At 42.2% G+C, this 21,181-nt stretch overlaps 1 protein-coding gene across 2 annotated transcripts in view; it reads left to right on the top strand.

Annotated features, from left to right (window-relative positions):
* The window catches only part of FTO (FTO alpha-ketoglutarate dependent dioxygenase), a 211,034-nt gene extending 201,163 nt beyond the window's left edge, over positions 1-9,871 (top strand). Inside the window, exon 9 of one of the 2 annotated variants that reach the window (XM_039352395.1) lies at positions 9,646-9,871. In XM_039352395.1, coding sequence (XP_039208329.1) covers positions 9,646-9,670 — 25 coding nt within the window. In that variant the 3' untranslated portion in view covers positions 9,671-9,871. Of the gene's footprint in view, positions 1-1,272; positions 1,556-9,645 lie in introns of those variants that run through there. The other variant, XM_039352394.1, reaches the window with a different exon arrangement.
* The last annotated feature ends 11,310 nt before the right edge of the window (positions 9,872-21,181 follow it).

The following is a 21,181-nucleotide window of genomic DNA, read 5'->3' as shown; positions in this document are numbered from 1 at the left end:
CCTATACCATTTCGAACAAATGGCTGCCCAGTTTCTTCTTAAAGACTTCCAGTGTTGGAGCATTCACCCTTCTTAAGCTGTCTTAAGTCTCTAGTCCTCATGGATCCTACACTGTAGATCTGAGGCCCTAATCCCCAAACAAAGCCACTTATTCATTTGATTTATAAGCCATTTAATAGCAAAGCCGTTGGTCGGCTCGTTAAAAAAAAAAAAGCAGAAAAACAGTCAGTCGGCCACATCAAGCGAGGACTTCACATGGATGGATTGGGGACGCACGAGACTACAACTCCCACCGCTCCGTCACTGCAGCGGTTCACTTAAAAACTATGGCAATCAAGGTCGTAAAATGAGGCATTTGGGGCTCTGTTCTGGTCAAAGACTAGCCGCACTTAGAGCAATCAGTAAATCATCCTAGCAATCTTGCATTTGAAATTAGGTGTAGAGGAAGAATGTTAAAAAAGGCTAGATAGCAGCCACAATTGTGTGTGATTGAAACCGCATCTATTTGTACATCATTAGGCATGATTGCAGCTGCCGTTTTGACTTTTTTGATGGCTCCCCCCCCCCAAACACCCCTGGTTATAATTGCCTAAAGTTAATAATATAAAAAATATGCAAGGCATCATGTCATCCCTACTCCTTCTTTTCATGTCTAGTTTAATGAAGAGAAGGACGAGGGGTGACATGACAGCAGTCTTCCAATATTTGAGGGGCTGCCCCAAAGAAGAGGGAGTCAAGCTATTCTCCAAAGCCCCTGATGGCAGGATAAGAAGCAACGGATGGAAACTAATCAAGGAGAGAAGCAACCTTGAACTAAGGAGGAATTTCCTGACAGGAAGAACAATTAATCAATGGAACAACTTGCCTCCAGAAGTTGTGAATGCTCCAACACTGGAAGTTTATAGGAAGAGACTGGAGAGGCATTTGTCTGAAATGGTTTAGGGTTTCCTGCCTGAGCAGGGGGTTGGACTAGATGACCTCCAAGGTCTCTTCCAATTCTGTTATATTTTGTTATAGTCTGTCATTCCAGAAATCGGTGACGGCAACTCCCGACAACAAAGACGTACCAACTTGTACGATTGTCGTGTGAAGCAAGTCTGTATTACGATTTTCCTTCGATTAACTTTCAGCGCCCATGTCCAACCGCTGCTCCGTTAATGGCTTTCTGCCAATACTGTAAAAATGCTAACCTGCCTTTACGTCTGATCAATGCTAAAACGGGTCTTCATCTAAAGGGCTTCTCCTTTTTCATTTTTTTTTTTTTTTTTTTAGAAAGCAATCCCGCTGGATCGAACTGTTCAGGCTGTCATCGTTCTTTAAAAAAAGAAGAAAAGAAAAAAGAGAGCCAAAATACAGTCATTAATTTTGATCTGGTACACAATGAAGGGGTTTGGTCTTGATATTTTCTTCATCACCTTTTTTTTTTTAAAAAAAAAAAAACAGTATTGACAATCAATGTTTCAGTTTGCTAACATCCATCTTCATAGAGTAATAAATTAAGTGAGACGTATTGATAGTTTTGACCGAGCTTTTAAAATTTACATACTAATGACAGTTGCACCCTGGTGACATTTTGATTTCTGTTGTTGTTTACTGTTAGTGACTAGATGGGACTTTCTGGCACCCGGGAACCATATTTTTATTCTCCAAAGGGCGTGGGGGGGGGAGGCATTTCTCCATTAAATATTCCATGTAAGCTGTTTAGTTGTTCAGTGCATTTCCACTGATTAGAAGAGAGGCACAACTTACCTGATTGTCACTTGTTAAAAGCAGTTTATGCTTAGAAAGCAGTTGGGCAATTATTGCTTATTTTAAAAACTCCATTTCCAGGCATGGATTAAAACTTCACAATTTTTGTATGTATGTATGTATGTATGTATGAATTATCAAATGCACATTTAAGCTGCTTCCCAGTACAAGATGCCAAGGTTAAAATATAGTTCAAAATGTATGTCTCCGCTTTGGTGATGTTGGGAACGCAACTCTTAAAATTCCCCATTGCCAGCTGGGAATTCTGAGAGTTATTTTCTCAAGACTTCTGGAGGACACCAAGTTGAAGAGGTCAACCTGAAAACAATGCAAGCCTACAACTGCACTTCAAACCTGAGTGCCGACAGCAGACCAAGCAACTAAGAGACAGTGACCTCCGACGACTTTTATAGAGTCCAGGATTCCATAAAATTGCAGCTGACCTATCGTAAAATATTGTGTGACATTTGGGCAAGCCATGTTTTTCTGGCCATCAAAATAAGATGTATTTTGAGGTAGTCCTCAACTTACAACATTCGTTAAGTGACTGAAGTTACAGCGATGTTGAAAAAAAGTGTCATATAACTGTTCTTCACATGATTATTGCAGCCTCCCCATGGCCAGGGGTAGGCAACCTCGGCTCTTTTATGACTCGTGGTTTTCAACTCCCAGAATTCCTGACTCAGCTATGAATTTTGGGAGTTGAAGTCCATGAAATATAAAAGAGCTGAGGTTGCCTACCCCTGCCCATGGCCATGTAGAAGGAGGAGGAGGAGGAGGAGGAGGAGGAGGAGGAGGAGGAGGTGGTGGTGGAGGAGAATTCTCCAGTAAAGAAGTCAGAAGTAAAAAAAAATAATAATAAAAAGGACCAGAAAAGAAGACATTTCCCTTCAAAGCAGGCAAGTGATGGCCGCACAGAGATGATATTGTGCACAGTTCAGGAACATTCTGAGTGTGTGTGAAAATTAGCTCTCCCTTTTGTTGAACCAATCCTGGGATCATGTATAGAGAATTAGGATATTAGGGACAACTTCTGGCTTCTGGCCTATCTCCCTCCTGCCTGCACCGGCTCCTTTAGAACAAACCAGCGAGGAGAAAGTATTCTCCCACCGTCGGTTTTCGAGAAAAGGAAACCGGAGAGGTGTGGAGATGGACACGTTTTTTTCATCAAGGTATCCGTTTCCTTCCAGAACGGCACGGGAGGGAGCCCCCAACACGACTGGATTACACACACACACACACACACAAGCGAGCCTTGTTCCACATTGAATTGCGGCGGGGGGGCTCTCTGCCCATCCCTGTGCTTTCCGAATTGAGAGGACTCTTCGAAGTGGAATTGCTAAATTTCATAAGGGGAAGATAATAATATTTCCCTCTCGGCCATTTGGATGGTTGGGATCGCTTTGATTTATTTACTCTCCTTCTCTTTCCTGAGGAAAACAACAGCGAGCTGGAGCCTGTGTGTCTTCAGGGAGCAGGAGAGCAGGCAAAAAAAAAAAAACACCTTTTTAAATAAATAAATAAATAAATCTCTCTTTCTATTCTTCTCTGCTGCCTTCATTCAAAGACACACACCTACAGTAGGCACACGGTCACCTCTGTTTCTTTGTGACTTCTTCGGAGGGTAATTGTGGCTTTCTTGTGCTGCCCAAGAAGCCTCTGTTGCCTCACTAAATATTTCATGGCAGCCGAGCAACTTTACCAACTGACGCCTCTTATTAGTTAGCTAGCCCAGGGTTTTTCACCCTTTTCACCCATTGTACCACTCTTAGGATATGGCAACATCCAAGTACCACCAGTTGCCTAGCAAGGTGTCAAGAACTTGATGACCCCCCCCAAAAAAGGGAAAAAAGTGATAAAGTACAGGTAATCCTCGACTTACAACAGTTCGCTTAGTGACTGTTCAAAGTTACAATGGCACTGAAAAAAGGCACAACGGAGCAAGGCATCTGCCTGCCTGCCCGGCGGCGCTCTTCCTCCTGTCCGAGGTTTTCATTGTTGTGAGCATTTCTGTTGAGGATTGGCAGAGGGGATGGGGTAGGGGGTGTTTGGTTTTTATTCCCCCCCATCTGCTGGTTGGTTGCAGCAGGTTTTGGTCACTTCACATGACCCTGGGACACTGTGACCATCATAAATATGAATGGGTTGCCAAGCATCTGAATGTAAATCACAAGACCCTGGAGAGGCTGCAACATTCCAGCTGATCGGCGCTTCTTCTGGGCTCAGCGGAAGCACCAGGATCAATGTTGAGCTCCAGCTGGAGCCTGGCGCTGATCCTGGTGCTCCCACTGAGCCCTGACAGCCCTACAGCTCCAGCCATCTCTCGCTCAGGCTTGTGCGGTGCTGCCACCAGTTCAGCTCATTCCCCTCCCCTGCTACCACTTTTCTAGGATGGTCGCGTACCACCTGCCAGGTGCCAATGTACCAGGTGCTACCCGTACCACTGGTTGAAAAGCCCTGAGCTAGATCATAAACAACATGAAACTACATTCATCGTAACAGATGTTCTCTTGAGTATGAAATCTGAAGTTAGGTGGCATATTTCCCCAACCTCCTCTCCCACCCCCCCCCCACCCCGCCAGCCTATTCCCACATACCATTACAGAGGTTAACCAGGTCACTGAGCGGGGAGGATCTGCAGAATGGAGTCGAAATTCAAGGTGATGGCCGCTGTTGTCCGTCTTGATTTTGTTGTGCACGTAAGGGCTTGAAATGTCCCTGGGATGGGGCTTCTTTCAGCTTCACCCTTCAAACTTCCTTAAAAAAAAATAATAATTCACAGTGGAAATGCTTCCTCCCAGTCCTTTGCCGACTGTTCTCACCTGCTGCTGAGGCTTGCTGGCAAGCTGACAAGATGACTTTTATAATAGCAGAACGTTTAAGGTTATAGAAATAAAAGGAAAACGATCAGATCGCTGCGTTGATCTTCGCCTGCAGGCTTTCTCGGCTCACTCAAGAGCTCCAGCAATTATTTCTGCCTTCTTTGCCTCCCTCCTTCTCTTTCTCTCTCTCTCTCTCTCTCTCTCTCTCTCTCTCTCCTTAAAAAAATAATAAAATTTAAAAAAAACCCGTTCTGTTTGAAATGAAGCAGAACTTCACTTGGCCAGCTTATCAGCAGATGTTCTCTGACAGGGTGAACCTCACACCTGCTTTTACTTCTTCTTTTTTTCTCAGACCTCTTTATGCCACTGAAGAATGTCAATTTTTGTTCTTATGATGTGCAAAGATTCATTTCTTTCACCTTTTGAACTTGGCAGAGCCCTTCTCATTGAGGGGAGTTTCTCTGGATATTTGGGGCTCTCTTGTCTCTTGTTCCAGCCCTGGGCACTTTTTGGCGGATGATCTTAAGCAGCCAGGATGATCTGAAATGCTGTTCAATGCTCCTTAAAATAATAATAATAATAATAATAATAACAACAATAACAACAGGAAGAAGAGGAAGAAGAAGAAGAAGAAGAAGAAGAAGAAGAAGAAGAAGAAGAAGAAGAAGAAGAAGAAGAAGAAGAAGAAGAAGAAGAAGAAGAATAAGAAGAAGAAGAAGATGAAGAAGAAGAAGAAGAAGAAGAAGAAGAAGAAGAAGAAGAAGAAGAAGAAGAAGAAGAAGAAGAAGAAGAAGAAGAAGAAGAAGAAGAAGAAGAAGAAGAAGAAGAATTATTGCTCTGGGATCTACAAATAGCAAATAGTGGCAAACGCAAGCAAGGGTAGTATCAATAGTAATAGGGGCCTTGGGTGCAATCCCAAAACAGCTGGAGAACCACTTGAACACCATTATCGGCATTGACCATCGGTCAATTGCAAAAAGTGGCCTTACTGGGAACAGCTTCCATCCTGCGATGAGATCTGTAACACCATCAAACATCCACATCTGCCTATCCCAAAAATGCCAAATCCAGATAGAACACCTGGCTGACTATGCGATGATCAATAATAATAATCATGGGAAAAAAGAGAGATTGTTCCAAAGTTGGCAGGATGGATGGCTTCACCCAAAACACCTAACTCTAAGCCCAATAATCGAAGAGTAATTGATAAGTTCAGATTGAATGATAAGTCCAAGCAAATAAACTATGTTGTAGTGGAGAGAGGAGTGTAAAATGGATGGAGCTGGAATCTTGTGACACCCGTCATTGTTTCTTCTGTGTTCTCCTCTGAATGCATGGCCTCAAAATTCTTATCCTTTTGCATTTTTTGAAATTTTGGAGAGAGGTGAAATATCAAAATGGGTAAAGAAATAAGTAGCTCTCCTAAAACTAACAAAGTCTCTTCCAACTAGATCTTGGCCCCACCCAGTTTTGTCATGGAGCCGTTGGTCCTTGCGCTGATAGAGATTTCACATTATTAACTTCAGGTGATGCCCCAGTGTAGAATATAACATCCCTAGACAAGGAGTGGATTTCCCAAAACACTGACCCACAAAATATAAATCTTGTTTTGCCTAGCTTTGTGAAGCGGCTGATCCATGGAAGACTTGTAACAATCCAAATCTTGGAAGAATCTGAGCTTCTAGTGTAAAGTACTAAATGGAAAGTCTGGAGTTTCTGGGAGAGAGAATAGACTGTGACCCTTACCTGTCCACACACCTAGAGAATATGTTCTTGCTCCTGAATCTCTATGGGGAGTCTCAGTCATCCAGGTCACAGTTGTCCCACAGGTGCTTTTTCAAAAGGCAAGTGGACTTTGTTTTTCCTTGAATACATTTCACTTCTCATCCAAGAACTGAAAAACTTCTTGGATGAGAAGCGAAACTTCTTCAAGGAAAAACAAAGTCCAGTTGTTCTAGCTCCTGTTTGATGGGATCTAAGATACCTGTTCAAAAGATTGTGTCCATTGACTCAATCAAAAGGCAAGTTATTCTCCACTAGATGCTTTTATGGACACCCTGAAACTTTAGCACATGGGTCAGCTTTCCACAGCAGTTAGACTTCCCATATACTGGCAGACCCCTTATTCGAATTATAGACTTCTCCAGATGATGGGTATCATGGACTCCTAATAGAGAAGAAGATCTCTAAAGTTCTGAGGCCATCCACTGTTGTAACTGGCTGATGCAGCCTACGGTGGCTGGCTGAACAATATATTTCTATGCACCAGGAGATGAGTTGTGCAATGAATATTTATCATATCTCATTACAGTGAAATGTTCAAGCCCAGAGAACTGTCCTACCGATTATATTACTGCTGTGTTTTTATTTGTTACTATTTCCCCACTTTTAGAAGCAATCAAATGCCTCGTCTTTCAGTTGATAAGAGGTCCTGTAAAAGCCAACGAGAAATAAAGCTGAAATCAGCAGTAAATGTAAATGAAATAATAACAATGAAAATGAAATGCCAGACGCAACACCACCAGAATACAGGGCTGGAGAGAACTGTGGAAATTCTGCCTCCGTTTATGTCCACGTTAAAGCACGTGGAAATCTGAGGTTGCACAGTCTTAGAAGCGTAGAATGCCAGATCAAAGGTGAAGATAAACTGAAGGTCACAGAGAACATGTCCCAAATCTAGAAAAAATGATGGGGACCAACTGCCTCCTCTTGCAACATATGCTCTTAAGGATTCCTTTCATGTGTCAAAATGCACAGGGATGGGGTGTGACCTCCCACAAGGTACCAGCCAGCCAACTGACCTCATCTCTTATACCACTTGCTGGAACTGGTCACCAATCCCCACCAGGTCTTGAAGGATAACATGGTTAATGGTATCAAAACCCACTGAGAGATCCAACAGGAACAGGACATGTGCACGACCCTCTCTCCAGATCCTGTCATTTGTAATCCAAGGCAACAACAGCCGTCTTTGTTTAAGCCCCAAGGCTGAATCCTGGCTGACAAGGGTCTAGACTCTAGATCATCTGACTCATCTAAGGTTATCTAAGGAACTCTGTTGTTAGTCCTATTTTATTATCTCAAAAACCTTTGTTTTAAAAAAAAGGAAGGTTGGAGACATGGTGACAGTAATCCAAACCTTCTAGATAACCAGCAAAGGTCTTTTGTGCAGGGGACATACCAGAAGTTCCTTCAAGGCTAGTAGTAACATCTGGCAGAGGAGGAAGCCCCTCCAGCTACACAAGGACGCTTGGAAGGACATAGGTTCTGATGGCAGAAGGCCTAGCAAGACATTGTCACAGGCACCACTCTAGAACTTGCCAAAGATTTAAGCAGCTGGAGATTTGGGGAAAATTCAGGCTTATAGATGAACCAATTCTCCCTTAGCTTTTCCTGCAAGGCACAGTAGCCAGACGTTTATCAGCCACAGACGGCTTAGCATACATTGAAATTCAAAAACAACTTGTTATTTCCAGGATTCAAATTATGCCTTGTTAGAGAATAAAGCAAAAACCCAACATTGAGTAAAGCAAAGAGCAAAGACAGCCAATTTAGCCTAGTAGTTAAAGCGCCAGGTTAGAAAGCAGGAGACTGTGAGTTCAAATCCTGCATTAGGCATGAAAGCTGGCTGGGTGACTTTGGGTCAATCACCAGGAGACGGTGAATTCTAGTGCTACCTTAGGCATGAAAGCTGGCTGAGTGACTTTGGGTCAATCACCAGGAGACGGTGAGTTCTAGTTCCACCTTACCTATGAAAGCCAGCTGTATGACATTGGGCCAATTATCAGGAGACTGTGAGTTCTAGTTCCAGCTTACCTATGAAAGCCATCTGGGTGACGGGCCAGACACTCTCTCCCAGCCCAACTCACCTCATAGGGTTTTTTGTTGTGGGCAAAATAGGCGGCGGAAGAGAAAGGTGCGTTCAATAAGTTCCCCGCTTTGAGTTATTTTTGAAAATAATAAAGGCGGGATAAATGAATTTGGATTTAGTTATTTCTAGTTTAAAATTTTTAAAAGAAGGCCTGTTTTGCACTCTTGTTATGCGTTTGGAATGAACACGTTGACGTTCAGTGGGGTGTTTGCAATCCCACCTGCCACGATGGGTAGAGATGATGTACATCAAATGGATTTCTCTGTAATTCTGCTAGGCTGCCTCTAAGCGTCTCTGTAGTTCACCGTCTCCTCCAAATTACCAAAGCAGGAATAATGCAAGAGAAGAAATGAGTCATTACAATTTATGGGTGTCATCTTGACTTTTCTTTCTTCTTCCTCCTCTGCTTATAATGTCTTTTGCTGTTCTTTTTTTTTTTTTTAAAGGATATCCCCGATTGAAAACAAGGCAGGATCAAGTGTCCCAGTTGTGTTTTCAAGGAAGTAAATCTTGAAAAAATGATTGCCAAGCAGATGTTAAATAAATGATTTGGAGTTAAGATCTGTGACAGGAGGCTGCATGAAGGGAATCACTTTAATACTAAAGGAACAGGGCTCCGTGCGGGGGGGGGGGATGAACGGAGGGTAGACCTTCCCTTCTGTGAATTCAGCTGAACTGAAAGCAAAGCAAACCCAGATCGATTTGCTAGGAAAGCATAGAATTATAATTTAATGAAGGCATGTTTTAAGACAATAACAGTTACATTTTGGTGAGGCTTTTGAACCATGCTTTATTGACTGACCCTTAAAAACTAAAGGTTCATCAAAACCAAGATGAATTGCCTTAATAAATAAATCTGTAGGAAAGCTACCTACGTGGTGGCCATGGATGGTGAGTAAACAGTTCCTTTTTCTACTTCTTTATGTCTCCTTCTTGATCCCTCTTTCCACCTTCTTTTTCTTTCCTTCCTTCCTTCCTTCCTTCCTTCCTTCCTTCCTTCCTTCCTTCCTTCCTTCCTTCCTTCCTTCCTTCCTTCCTTCCCAACTCTACTGTAGTTGGGAGGAGATCACTCAGACAGAATTCAGAATTGGTCACCTACCGGTAATTCTTGAAATCAGACCAAGAGAAATTGCATTGAAGTCTACAGATGGTTTGCTACTTGGGACGTAAGTTAAATCTCTCCCACTTTCTCTTGGTTTTAAGGTTTTCTACAACCTCAGCAGAATGAGTAGCCTGGAAAGGCATCTGCTACATCAAGACGTGGGATGTGAAAACTTCTAAAGTGGAAACGTTCAGAAGGGAGACAAAACAAGAATCCATTGATCCCCACGCAAGTTGATCCTTGCCCAACGATCCTCTCAAGCGATGCCTATTTCTAGACCTCTTTCAAGACAGCATCGTGTTTCATGAGTTGTACATGGTAGGAAAGAATGAAAGACACCTCTTTATCCACTCCCTTTTTCAGAGCTCCGGGAGGGGGGGGAGGGAGCTTTGAAAAATAACACTGAAAAATGTATATTTTCCTGAGGGCTATTATCAGTGGGGTTTGAGCAGGGGAAAAAATATGGAGGTCTTCCTCTCCACCCCCCATTTCAATCTTTAATCTGAACTGAAGAATAATTTGAAGGTTCAAAAACTTCTTTGATGGGTAGCTTAATAAATCCAGTTTGTATTTGGTGGGGAATGTGGAAGTCTTCTGTGAAACGTCAGTTGAAAATATTCAGTGAACTAATTTACTGGCTATTATCTGCAGGTACTTAAAGTTTTATCTCAGCCCAGCGATGCCTAACAGACAAACATTCCAGGCATGGCTTCCTACTGACTATTATAAAAAGACACCTGATTGCCACAAAGATGATCTGTATTACCGATCTGCATTATTTAAGAAAATCCACCTGACACATTTTAATCTGATATTTTCAAAACCCTTCCAGGACTCATTATGTGTACTTGAAATATTCGTGAAGCATGTGGTGTTTCTGAGGCTGCCTTCTAAGTTTCTGACACACAAATGAATGAAAGGAATACACGGGAGCCATTTTACACATCTCATTCTCTCTTTCTCTCGTTCCCTTTCATCACACAGGGAATAAAGAGCACAAAAATAAAATGATAAGCCTCACTATATGGAATTTTAATAAGATGGGGAAAGGTGTCAGAATCGCTTAGAATGAGAATCCCAGGCCGGTGAAATTTTCCACAGCCTAAGTCCTTGTGTTCGGGAAGAGATTTGCCTCTTTTCCAAAACGTTCAATAAATAATTATGCCAGAAACATCAATTCTGAAAACCTCATTTGAAAATGAGGAAGCTGGTTACGAATACTGTATTTTCATGATTTCAAAAGCTTCTTATAATATAAATATTATTGGGAACACTAGAGAGAAAGGAAGGTGTGCCGACATTTTTTTAAAAAACAAGTGTGGAATAGATATTTAATCAAAAATGGTTGGTTTCCACAATCAGTCAAAGACCCCACATTCATGGTGGAGGGAGAGACAACCCAGCCTCTCTACAAGGGATAACATTATTGTCCTCAGGAACATCAAGAGAAGGGGTCAGAAATTCAAAACTGTGGTCCCAATTAGTCAACTGATGCTCCATCCTGTCATGTATATCAGTGGTTCTCAACCTTTTTAATGCCGCGACTCCCAACCGGTCGTAAGTCGAGGACTAAACCGGTCGTAAGTCGAGGACTAAACCGGTTGTAAGTCGAGGACTAAACCGGTCGTAAGTCAAGGACTTTCCCTGCCTGGGAGCGCCGTGCATGCATGGTGCTGCCCCCTGCGCCGGCCGAGGTGTAGCTGGCAAGCGACAGAGACAGAGCAGGCCGACCACCGGCTGGGCCAGCCCAAGGGAGGTAAGGCACCCGCCGGAAAAGGGGGAAAAATGGCGGACAGCCTTGCTTGGCGACCCCCGTGAAATGGTCAATCGACCCCAAATGGGGTCGCGACCCATAGGTTGAGAACCGCTGATGTATATGCTTCTCAACCGCCATCTTGAATCCTCCCTTCTGCTCCTGATTTGGCATCTGTGTTTCATTTCAAGACATATGGAAGGCTTGACCTCAAACATCATCATGTAGAACTTGTTCTGCTCAAATGTAGAGGTGACCTTCATGGCTGAGTCAACGAAATGTATCATGATTTGAAACATGGATCTCTGAGTTTATCTGTTCGGTGATAATAGTGACATGATTTGTATTAGTTTCTTAGTTGATTCATTTTCTAGATTTTTAAGAGTGTTTTGCATCTTATAATAAGTAAAAAAAAAAAAGGTAAAGGAGTCCCTGCAGATTGTGCCCTGCTAGTTGTTGCCAACTATAGGGGGCAGTACTCATCTCCGTTTCAAGACCATTGAGCTGTCCGAAGACATTTCTGCGGTCACGTGGCCAGCATGATATCATGGAGCACTATTACCTTCCCATCAAAGTGGTACCTATTTATCTATTCCCATTTGCATACTTTTGAATTGCTAGGTTGGCAGGATTTGAGGTGAGGACGGGAGCTCACCTGTTGTGTATTGCTTGGGTCTTGAACCTGGGCTGCTGGCTTTCCAGTTGACAAGCCCAGCGTCTTAACTGCTAAGCCACTGACACAGCCTCTCATAATAAGTGTAATATGCTATAAGCCAGGGCTTTTCAACCTTGTACCACTTTTAGGATATGGCAACATCTGAGTACCACCAGTCGACTAGCGAAGTGTCAAAAACTTGATGACCCCCCCAAAAAAGGAAAAAAGTGATGAAGTACAGGTAGTCCTCGACTTACAACAATTCGCTTAGTGACTGTTCGAAGTTACAATGACACTGAAAAAAGTGCCCCCCAAGCCACAGCCGAGCAAGACACCTGCCTGCCCACCCAGCGGCGCTCTTCCTCCTGTCCGAGGTTTTCATTGTTGTGAGCATTTCTGTTGAGGATTGGCAGAGGGGGTGGGGTGGGGGGTGTTTGGTTTTTATTCCCCCCGTCTGCTGGGTGGTTGCAGCAGGTTTTGGACACTTCACATGACCCTGGGACACTGTGACTGTCATAAATATGAACCAGTTGCCAAGCATCTGAATGTAAATCACAAGATCCTGGAGAGGCTGCAACATTCCAGCTCATTGGCGCTTCTTCTGGGGTCAGCAGAAGCACCAGGATCAGTGCTGCTTTCCAACTGATTGGTGCTTCTTCAGGGCTCAGCAGAAACACCAGGATCAGCGCCGAGCTCCAGCTGGAGCCTGGTGCTGATCCTGGTGCTTCCGCTGAGCCCTGACAGCCCCGAAGAAGCGCCGATCAGCTGGAAAATGGCACTGATCCTGGCGCTTCCGCTGAGCCCTGACAGCCCTGCAGCTCCAGCCATCTCTCGCTCAGGCTTGTGCGGTGCTGCCACCGGTTCAACTCATTCCCCTCCCCCACTGCCACTTTTCTAGGATGGTCGGGTACGACCTGCCAGGTGCCAATGTACCACAGGTGCTACCTGTACCACTGGTTGAAAAGCCCTGCTATAAGCAACCTTAAGGAACCGGAGAAAGAGCAGTTGATGTCCAACATTTGCAAGTTGTCACGGTTGAGAAACACTAGGGTAGACTCATTGTCTTTTGAATTTTCACCGTCCAAACAGCTCAGTTGGGGTCCGCAACAAGATTCTGAAGAGCAGAAGAGTAAAGGCATTTGATGCGATTCAAAGACCTTTCCCTTAGAAAAAGAAGAAAATCAAAAACACATTCATTAAACCCACCCTTCTGTGTGTCAAGAAATGAATAATTTACAGTGGAGTGTTTGTTTGTTTTTTTTAATCTTAGATGTCCCCAAAGAACCTTTAATTGCTTCTTTGTCCATCCTGGCCTCTTGCTTTTAATACTTCTGACTTTAATCATTCCGTCTGTCAAAACTTTGGTGATCGCTTTGAAAGTAAGCTATGTATCCTTTCTTCTCTGCATCTCACAAATAGCTTTACAGGCTCGTTTAAGCAAGATGGAGCCCCTGTGTGTGTCCTCAAGCTTCTTCAGTCTGCATTAGATTGCTGGTACTCTGATTTTCATCTGGGCCGCTGTGTGTTTCAAGTGTTCACTTTGTACAACATGCCCTTAACTTGGGGCAGAGCAAATGTTGGAGAACTGCCCTAAAAATGAAAAATATAAAATAAATAAGCAATTGAAAGCTCTTGTCTGCATCCTAAGAGAAAGTCAATGAACAATTGGCAATGTAGCAGATAGCAAACGAAGTGTTCCCGATTCTGATTGATTCAGAAGTAATCAATGCTGTTCATCAACCAACAGAGAAAACCAATAAATGCTGATATCGGTGTATTATTGTTGTCCAAACAAAATGACTTAGTATTCACTCTGGACTGTTGCCCATTTGCAGCTGAACAAATGTTGGGCTTAACTGTGGTCATAAAGGACTACCTGTAGTCCTATATTTATTAAGTATGCATAGCCTTCTATAAATACAGCTCATCATACTTCAGAATGCTGCTCAAAAAATCAGTGAAAATTAGTGTAGCTCCTTCTGGAAGGAAGGCATTCTGGGAGGAAGGCATTCAGGCATTATCCATAAGGAACCTTTGGCCCTTGGAAGCAAGATTTGGTGGTTCTTAATCCCTGATCCAACTGCTTTCCAGAACTCATCTTCAACTCACCTGTATTCAGCGCTAAAGGAGATTGTCAGAGCTGAGATTTCAAAGTAAAAAGTGGATTGTAAATATGGGAAGCCCGAAGGGTAGAGAAGCTGCTGATCCATCTGCTGACCTTGTCCAGGATGGAACAGAAGGTCCACTTCGACTACTTTGATTGTTATCTGTTAGTCAAAAAACTCCCCATATTTTCATTCAGCTTCCATGGAGCAGTTGGTGCAAAACTTGGGGGTGAATTTGGCCTGAGCTGCCTTAGATGTCTTGCAGATGTCCAGTCAATTTTGTTTGTTTGTTTTGGAGGTGGGAGGTGACACTGGCCCTTTTAATGACTTCCCTGAGGGGCTAACTCTGTAGTCATGCCTCTCAAAGCTGTCCTCTTTGCTTATTTATGGCAGCTCCCGGTTATCAAAAACCTGGCGGTCCAATTAGCTTAACAATGCAGAGTCCCTCTGCCGGCGTTACGCTGTCTCAGAGCAATGTAATCCCTTCTTAATGATATGGTACATTCCAAGCTCCCTATATTAATTTCAAAGGGAAATGTCAATATGGTACATGGCAAAGAGTCAGCGTTTGCTCCACAGGCTTTCAAGTTATTTAACAGTCCCGTTTCTCCTGCAAAAGGTGTAGGAGAAGAGACATTTGTTCCTCTTTGCTTCTGTGGATCCTTGTAACCAAACATTTCCTTGTCAAAACCATCCATAGCTCAGTGGTAAGTCAGTAGCTTCATGCAGAAGTTCTCCTGTTCAATTTCCAGCATTGGTGGGTAGGTGGGGGTAAGGATGGGACAGAAGCTGGGAAGGAGTGCCATCTTCTCAAAGTTCACTGAGATGAGCCTTCTCAATCACTGTTCTTCTTCTATGTTCCTCCGGATCAGTGTCCTCAGTCTCAACAACTTTAAAGTGTTTGGACTTCCTGCTGGCTGGGGAATTTTGGGAGTTGAAGTCCAAATAAAGTTATTGAGGTTGAGAAATACTGCTTGGGATATTTGAGTGACTCCCTTGGTCCTGTGTTTAGGAAGCCCATCAAAGATGGGCCTTTTTTCATCAGGCTGGAACTGTATGTTCTCTTTCCTCTTGCTATTGGGGAATTACGTTGTGTATTTTGCCTTCAGGATGAACAATTAACTCAGTTGAGTGGCACATAGATTTCAAGAGTGGCAGATAGAAGGAAGCGCCATAGTCATCAGATACAAGGAGGCCATGTGTGTCACTGCAGCTGACTTAAGTTATTTATTTTGCATTGTTTGGATGATGACATCATGATGCTTATCACACATCCCTCTTGCCCTCACAAAATGATTTTGGCAGAACAATGGGACAACATTACGAAAGTTGCACAATGGCATAATCAGACAAATGATATGAGTTACATCCTTGCAACAGATGTCCTCATGCAAACAGCTTGGCAACTTTATATCACTTGTATACATGTTGTCATTTTGGCACCATCACAGTGTGCTGCAGACACCACAGGCACCATCTTCTCATAACAGTCTGGAACAATATCTGCTTATCATCGTTCTGGTCGTCTCGATTCCTCTCAATAAGGAATGGCTTTTTCAGACTTGGCATTATTCCTTGGATTCTCTGTAGATCGGACTTTGGTTTTGTTATTAGAAAATACCATTCAGAATCTTCTTAGATGAACCTTCAAAAATCGTGATTGCTCCATGGAGGTTTTTAAGAAGAGGCTAGACAGTCACTTATCTGAAATGGTATAGGTTCTCCTGCTTGAGCGGGGGGCTGGACTAGAAGATCTCCGAGGTCCCTTCCAGCTCTATTCTATTCAGTGTTCTCAGGTCTGCTTCCACCACTCCTTCCTTCCTTCACATGCTGAAATGGATTCTTTTTTTTTATATATATATATATTTATTTTTCCAAACTCTCCCCCATACATATACCGTGATATTTATCAGATGTTAACATACATTCTTTTTACATTCATATATAAGATACTTTTAATAAAATGAAATAAATACATACACATGACTTTTGGTGTTGCTCGCCCATTTCCCCTTTCACTGTATCCACACTCCTTCTTCTCTACCTTCTTTCTCCCTTTCTTCTCTTCCCTACTTCCCTCTTCTTCCTCTCCTCTTCTCTTTTGAAATGGAGTCTATAAATCTAAGCCTCTTGCTTGATAGTGACCAAATTTGAGATAGCCCATACAAGACCAAGATCATTAAATATGCAAGAAAATTGGTACTGATTTCAAACATAGTCTTTTTACAACCCGGCCTAGAAATAGCAGATATTCTGCTCTTCAGATGGACCTTCTCAGTCCATCCTATTTATGATTGTGGGACATTTTCATTTTGTATTCTGAAAGTACTATTTCTGGCCTTTCGCTTATGTGCAACCCTTATGGAAGATACTGTCTATTGTTTTTTATTTGCTTCTTCTTTTTCTTTTCTTTTTTCTTTTGTAATATAATATATCCCAAAATTTATTGTGTCCTTGAAGGGCAAAACATCTTACAGTAATCACTGTCTATCTGTGGAATTTTCTCCTGGAGAAAGTCTTGATCCACCAATAGCTGATTCTGATCTGGATGGGCAAGCTTGCCCCATGAAAAAATCTCCAGATGAACAAATCACAAATATCCCAGGCCATGCAGTTACTTTCAAAGAATTTATTGTGTAAGAATTTATTGTTCAGTCTGTGCAATGGTAGAAGACAAAGTTCTATGCAGAGCTAATAATATTTCCCTATTTTGGTTCCTCCCCCCACCCCACCCCTGAAATTAGCTGGATTGATGTTCTCCATGCATAGAAGATCCACATTCATGGAGAGAAAGGGATCTCCATAAAGGAATATCTCACCAAATTCTGCCCAGAATCAATTGCTGAGAAGGGTGGCTGTAGAAATTCAATAAATAAAAATTTACATTCATAGCTCTGTTCCCTCCCCCCCCTTTGAAAAAAGAAGCAAAGGATGAACCAGCAACACCCACCTTCTATGATTTGTTTTCAAATACTCTACTAAAAAGAAAGAAAGAAAGAAAAAACTCCATTTCATCACCTGAGCAAACATCATCTGTATAGATTAATTTTCGAGAAAGGTTTGTTCATTTGTTATTCTGTCTGGTTACTCAGCAGTAGAGACACAAGGGACTCGTATTAAAATTCACTTCAGCCCCTTTTTCAAATTGTGTTAATGCTGAATTTATGCTTTCACAGGGGATAATAATGGTTGTTTAGCACTTCATCCCCATAGGAAATGGTTGTCTGTAAAATTCAGGTAGTGTGCGGGTATGAATGTGTACTGTGTGTCTGGATATAGAGACACACGTATGCATGCATTTACATCCGTATTATACGTATTTCTGCATATACCGCAGGCATGAACACATTTAAGCTGTTCAAAGGAATGCAGGAAAGGAGCAGAGGTTTATTAAACCATCAGGATAGCCCCCTTCTCCATTTTGTCTTTTGTTCAATCTAGTCTTAAGACTGGGTAAAAGACGATTCAGATTTCAGAACCTGTTTCTTTTGCTTCGAGCATACATTACAGGTAATCCTCAACTTACAAACATTTGTTTAGTGTCTGTTCAAATTTATAACAGCACTCAAAATACAGCCGGTCCTTTCAGCCTTCTTCAAAAAATCCGAATTATTTGCCAGCCTAGGATGAAAAAAAATAACACGATATTAAAATCCCATCAAACAATAATGAAAAGCAGCAGTGGCAATAGCAGCCTATTGCATCTGTCGATTTTTTTTTTCATATGGTAAGTATAACCCCTACAAACAACAAAAATAAAAAGTCTTTTGGGGGTCCTCTATAAGTTTTTGAAAGGGGAAGGGTTCTGAGCTAAAAAGAAGTCTAAGAAACACTGCTTTAATAGAATTCTTCCAGTTGTACTAGTCAATGTTTTTTGCAATGGGTAGTCACTAATCTAGTGGTGGGGGGAACCCTTTTCTAGGATCAGAGATGTTAAAAATAATAATAATATTCATTTCTACAGTTTTATTTCTACTTTGCTACCAGTCAACACACCTGGGCTATCTCTCCTTCCATCATTTTCCCCCTATGGGATTAGACTCTTGGTTACATATATGCATGATTTATGCAGTAAGGAATCTATTTCTATAGGAGTTGATCAACCCACCCCAGATGTTTAGAAAGGAGACATCACGTAAAGGCCTGACACCCAGAGACAATAGCAAAGAAACCTTGTATGTTTAAATAAAATAATAATGAAAAAGCTCCTAGTTACTCAAGGATTGGCTGTAAGTCGCCTTTTTTCAGTGCAGTTGCAACTTTGAACATCCATTGAATGAATGATTGTAAGTCAAGGACTAGTTGTATTCAAGTTCCATTTTTTTAAATGCTCACAGAAGCCTCCTTTGAAACTAGCATTGGCTTGTACAGGTAGCCCTTGACTAAAACAGCTCAGTTAGTGATTGTTTGAAGTTACAATGACACTGAAAAAAGTAACTTTTGACCATCGCCATGGCGAGTTGGCTATGATGGGTTGGCCATTGCAAGTTGGCCATTGCAAGTTGGCCGTGTTGAGTTGGCTATTGCAAGTTGGCCGTATTGAGTCGGCCATTGCAAGTTGGCCATGATGAGTTGTCCATTGCAAGTTGGCTGTGGTGAGTTGGCCATGGTGAGTTGACCATTGCAAGTTGGCCATAGCGAGTTAGCCATGGTGAGTTGGCCATTGCAAGTTGGCCATAACAAGTTAGCCATGGTGAATTGGTCATTGCAAGTTAGTCATAGCGAGTTAGCCATGGTGAGTTGGCCATAGCGAGTTAGCTATGGTGAGTTGGCTGTATTAAGTTGCCCATTGCAAGTTGGCCATAGTGAGTTAGCCATGGTGAATTGGCCATGGCAAGTTGGCCGTGGCGAGTTGGCCATGGCAAATTGTCATAAACCCTCTCAGCCTACACATTGCATCTTGGTAAATCATAGAGACTAAATCGTCCAACTTTTGAGGGTTAGCCATCTCATGAAAAACACCACTAATTACAAACAGCTATTCATATCTCTGATAAAAATTGCTCTGAGTTCCCCGAAAGAGGAATGCAACATATTTAAGGAATTTTCTGCATATTAACACCTCTATTATTTTTCTGGATAAGGGAGCTGTATTCCTGGCAGGTCAATTCATCTCTATGGCCCTGGAGATTATCATCTGTCAGCGTTCTGTCCTCAAATAGAGATGGGAAAAACCACTGTCCTTCAAGAGGCAGTGAATATACCTTGCTTGGGGGTCCTTAATGAGCATCACGCTAAGCGAATCTCCTGGATGGGGCTAGCAGTTATTGCAAGGAATTTCCAGGATATGGTTGATATGTTTTGATCAAATTCAACTCAGCTTATTTAGCCTAATGTGGGCTGAGCATCTGTGATCTGTAAATCATTAGACTGAGATTTTCAGGTAGCCATTGATGGGAATAAGTCTATCTTCACAACGTGTAGGCTACTGGTGCCATTTCTTTGGTAAATCGGCTTCTCTTATAATGCTTCAAGATTAGTTTAGGTCCTGGTTTGCTGATGCTTCTGCAAATCATTTGTCACAATGAGACACAATGATGGTGAAACATATTCTTTGTTGAGAGTATTCTCCTTCTTCTCCTTCTCTTTCTTTTTCTCCTTTCCTCCCTCTTCCTCCTTCTTCTCCTGTTATCAACTTTGAGGAGATCCCACCATCAAGGGATGCTAGAAGTTGTCATTTAGGAATGCTTGGAGGATTGAAGTTTCCCCCTTCCTCCTTTAAGCCATAATTCCCCCTCCCATCCCCCAATATTTTTCCATATTATCTAGGAGAGCAGATCTGAGCAACGGCAGTCTCAAGCATTTGCATGTTGCTGTAGGAAAGGGAAGTTTCAGAACCATCTTTTTGGTCTCCTCAGAAGCTCAAACCAAAAGGAAGTTTCTTGAGTTGTATCTGCAATGTGCTGATACCTCAGGCAGAGTTTTAGCTTGATATGAATAATTCCGTGTTTCTAATTGAGTGTAAGTAAGGTTTGAGAGACTTGGCCATTGATAACATTGTGGTCTCTGGGATTTTGAAAGGGGAAACCACTTGGTCATTAAACACTCGGGTTCTAAAAGTTAACCCTGCAGTGAAATACTATTATTTGTCTTTGGCTTCCTCCCATGACTAAACTTTGAAGTTTGGAAGGCTTTTGGAGCCAGGGAAGATATAGTAGCTTCTCAATAAATACGATTTACAAAGATCTAAGCCCTGGCCCAGCCTTTTGATTGCTGCTGTAACCCTGTAACTTTCAGGAATTGATAAATCCTATATCTATAGAGAGAGAGACATTGCCTCATGGCTGACACTTGGTGTACCATACCAAGGGAGGGATATTGTCTTTAAACATAAAATCCGTTTTGACATGACGTTTATAGGACTGGTGCATTACAAATAAAAGTCAGCGAGATTTTGTTGTCAAGCGGGAAATTGCTTTCTAAGGAGGTAAATTATCTGTTTCTGGCATGACTATTAAAGAAGAAGAAGAAGAACTTGTAAGCAGGGCTGGGATGGCATTTATTTCTGAATATTTCTGCGTTGGTTAACAATGTAGGTTCTATCCTTCCCAAGTTGTTGGAGAATATTTATGTGACAGCTAGTATTACCAAGAAGTTCTTAACCTTTGTGGAAAGTAGATTCCCCAGGTCGTAAACTGTTCATTACATCTCATTGTTTGAACCCTCCTTATCTGATTTTCATCCTGACTTTAGGAGAGGAACTGCCTTAGCTGCCCTGGGGGATAACTTTCATTAAGAGATGTAACCTGTTCTTTCTCTTCTACCCCTCTGCTTCCTCTGTTCCTAGTCCAAGTACAGAAAAAAAAAAACATGGAACAATGTAGGCCTCCTCAGCTCTTAAAAGATCTATTGTAGTAAGAGACAAGACAGAAGGAAGGATTACAATACACAAGAGCTGCAAATGAAAGAAGATAATTGTCACGGTAAAATTCCATGCATGATGAACAGTAATTGTCCAGTAACTTTTTATGTGCTCTTAAGAACCTCGGAGTGGTGAACGCTTCTTATCTGTTAGGCTATCCTTAAGAGTTTCTGAATTATCAGCAGTGGCTGGTTTCCAACTGTTTCTAGAAAGCAAAAATAAAGATGAGATTCCGGGGTATTTTTTTTTTTTAGTAAATCTC

This window comes from Crotalus tigris, unplaced genomic scaffold (genome assembly GCF_016545835.1).
Source record: "Crotalus tigris isolate CLP2741 ecotype Arizona unplaced genomic scaffold, ASM1654583v1 scf7180000018432.44079421565:4894166, whole genome shotgun sequence".
Taxonomy (NCBI): domain Eukaryota; kingdom Metazoa; phylum Chordata; class Lepidosauria; order Squamata; family Viperidae; genus Crotalus; species Crotalus tigris.
The sequence above is the reverse complement of the archived record's forward strand: the minus strand, read 5'-3'. Positions and strand labels throughout refer to the sequence as shown.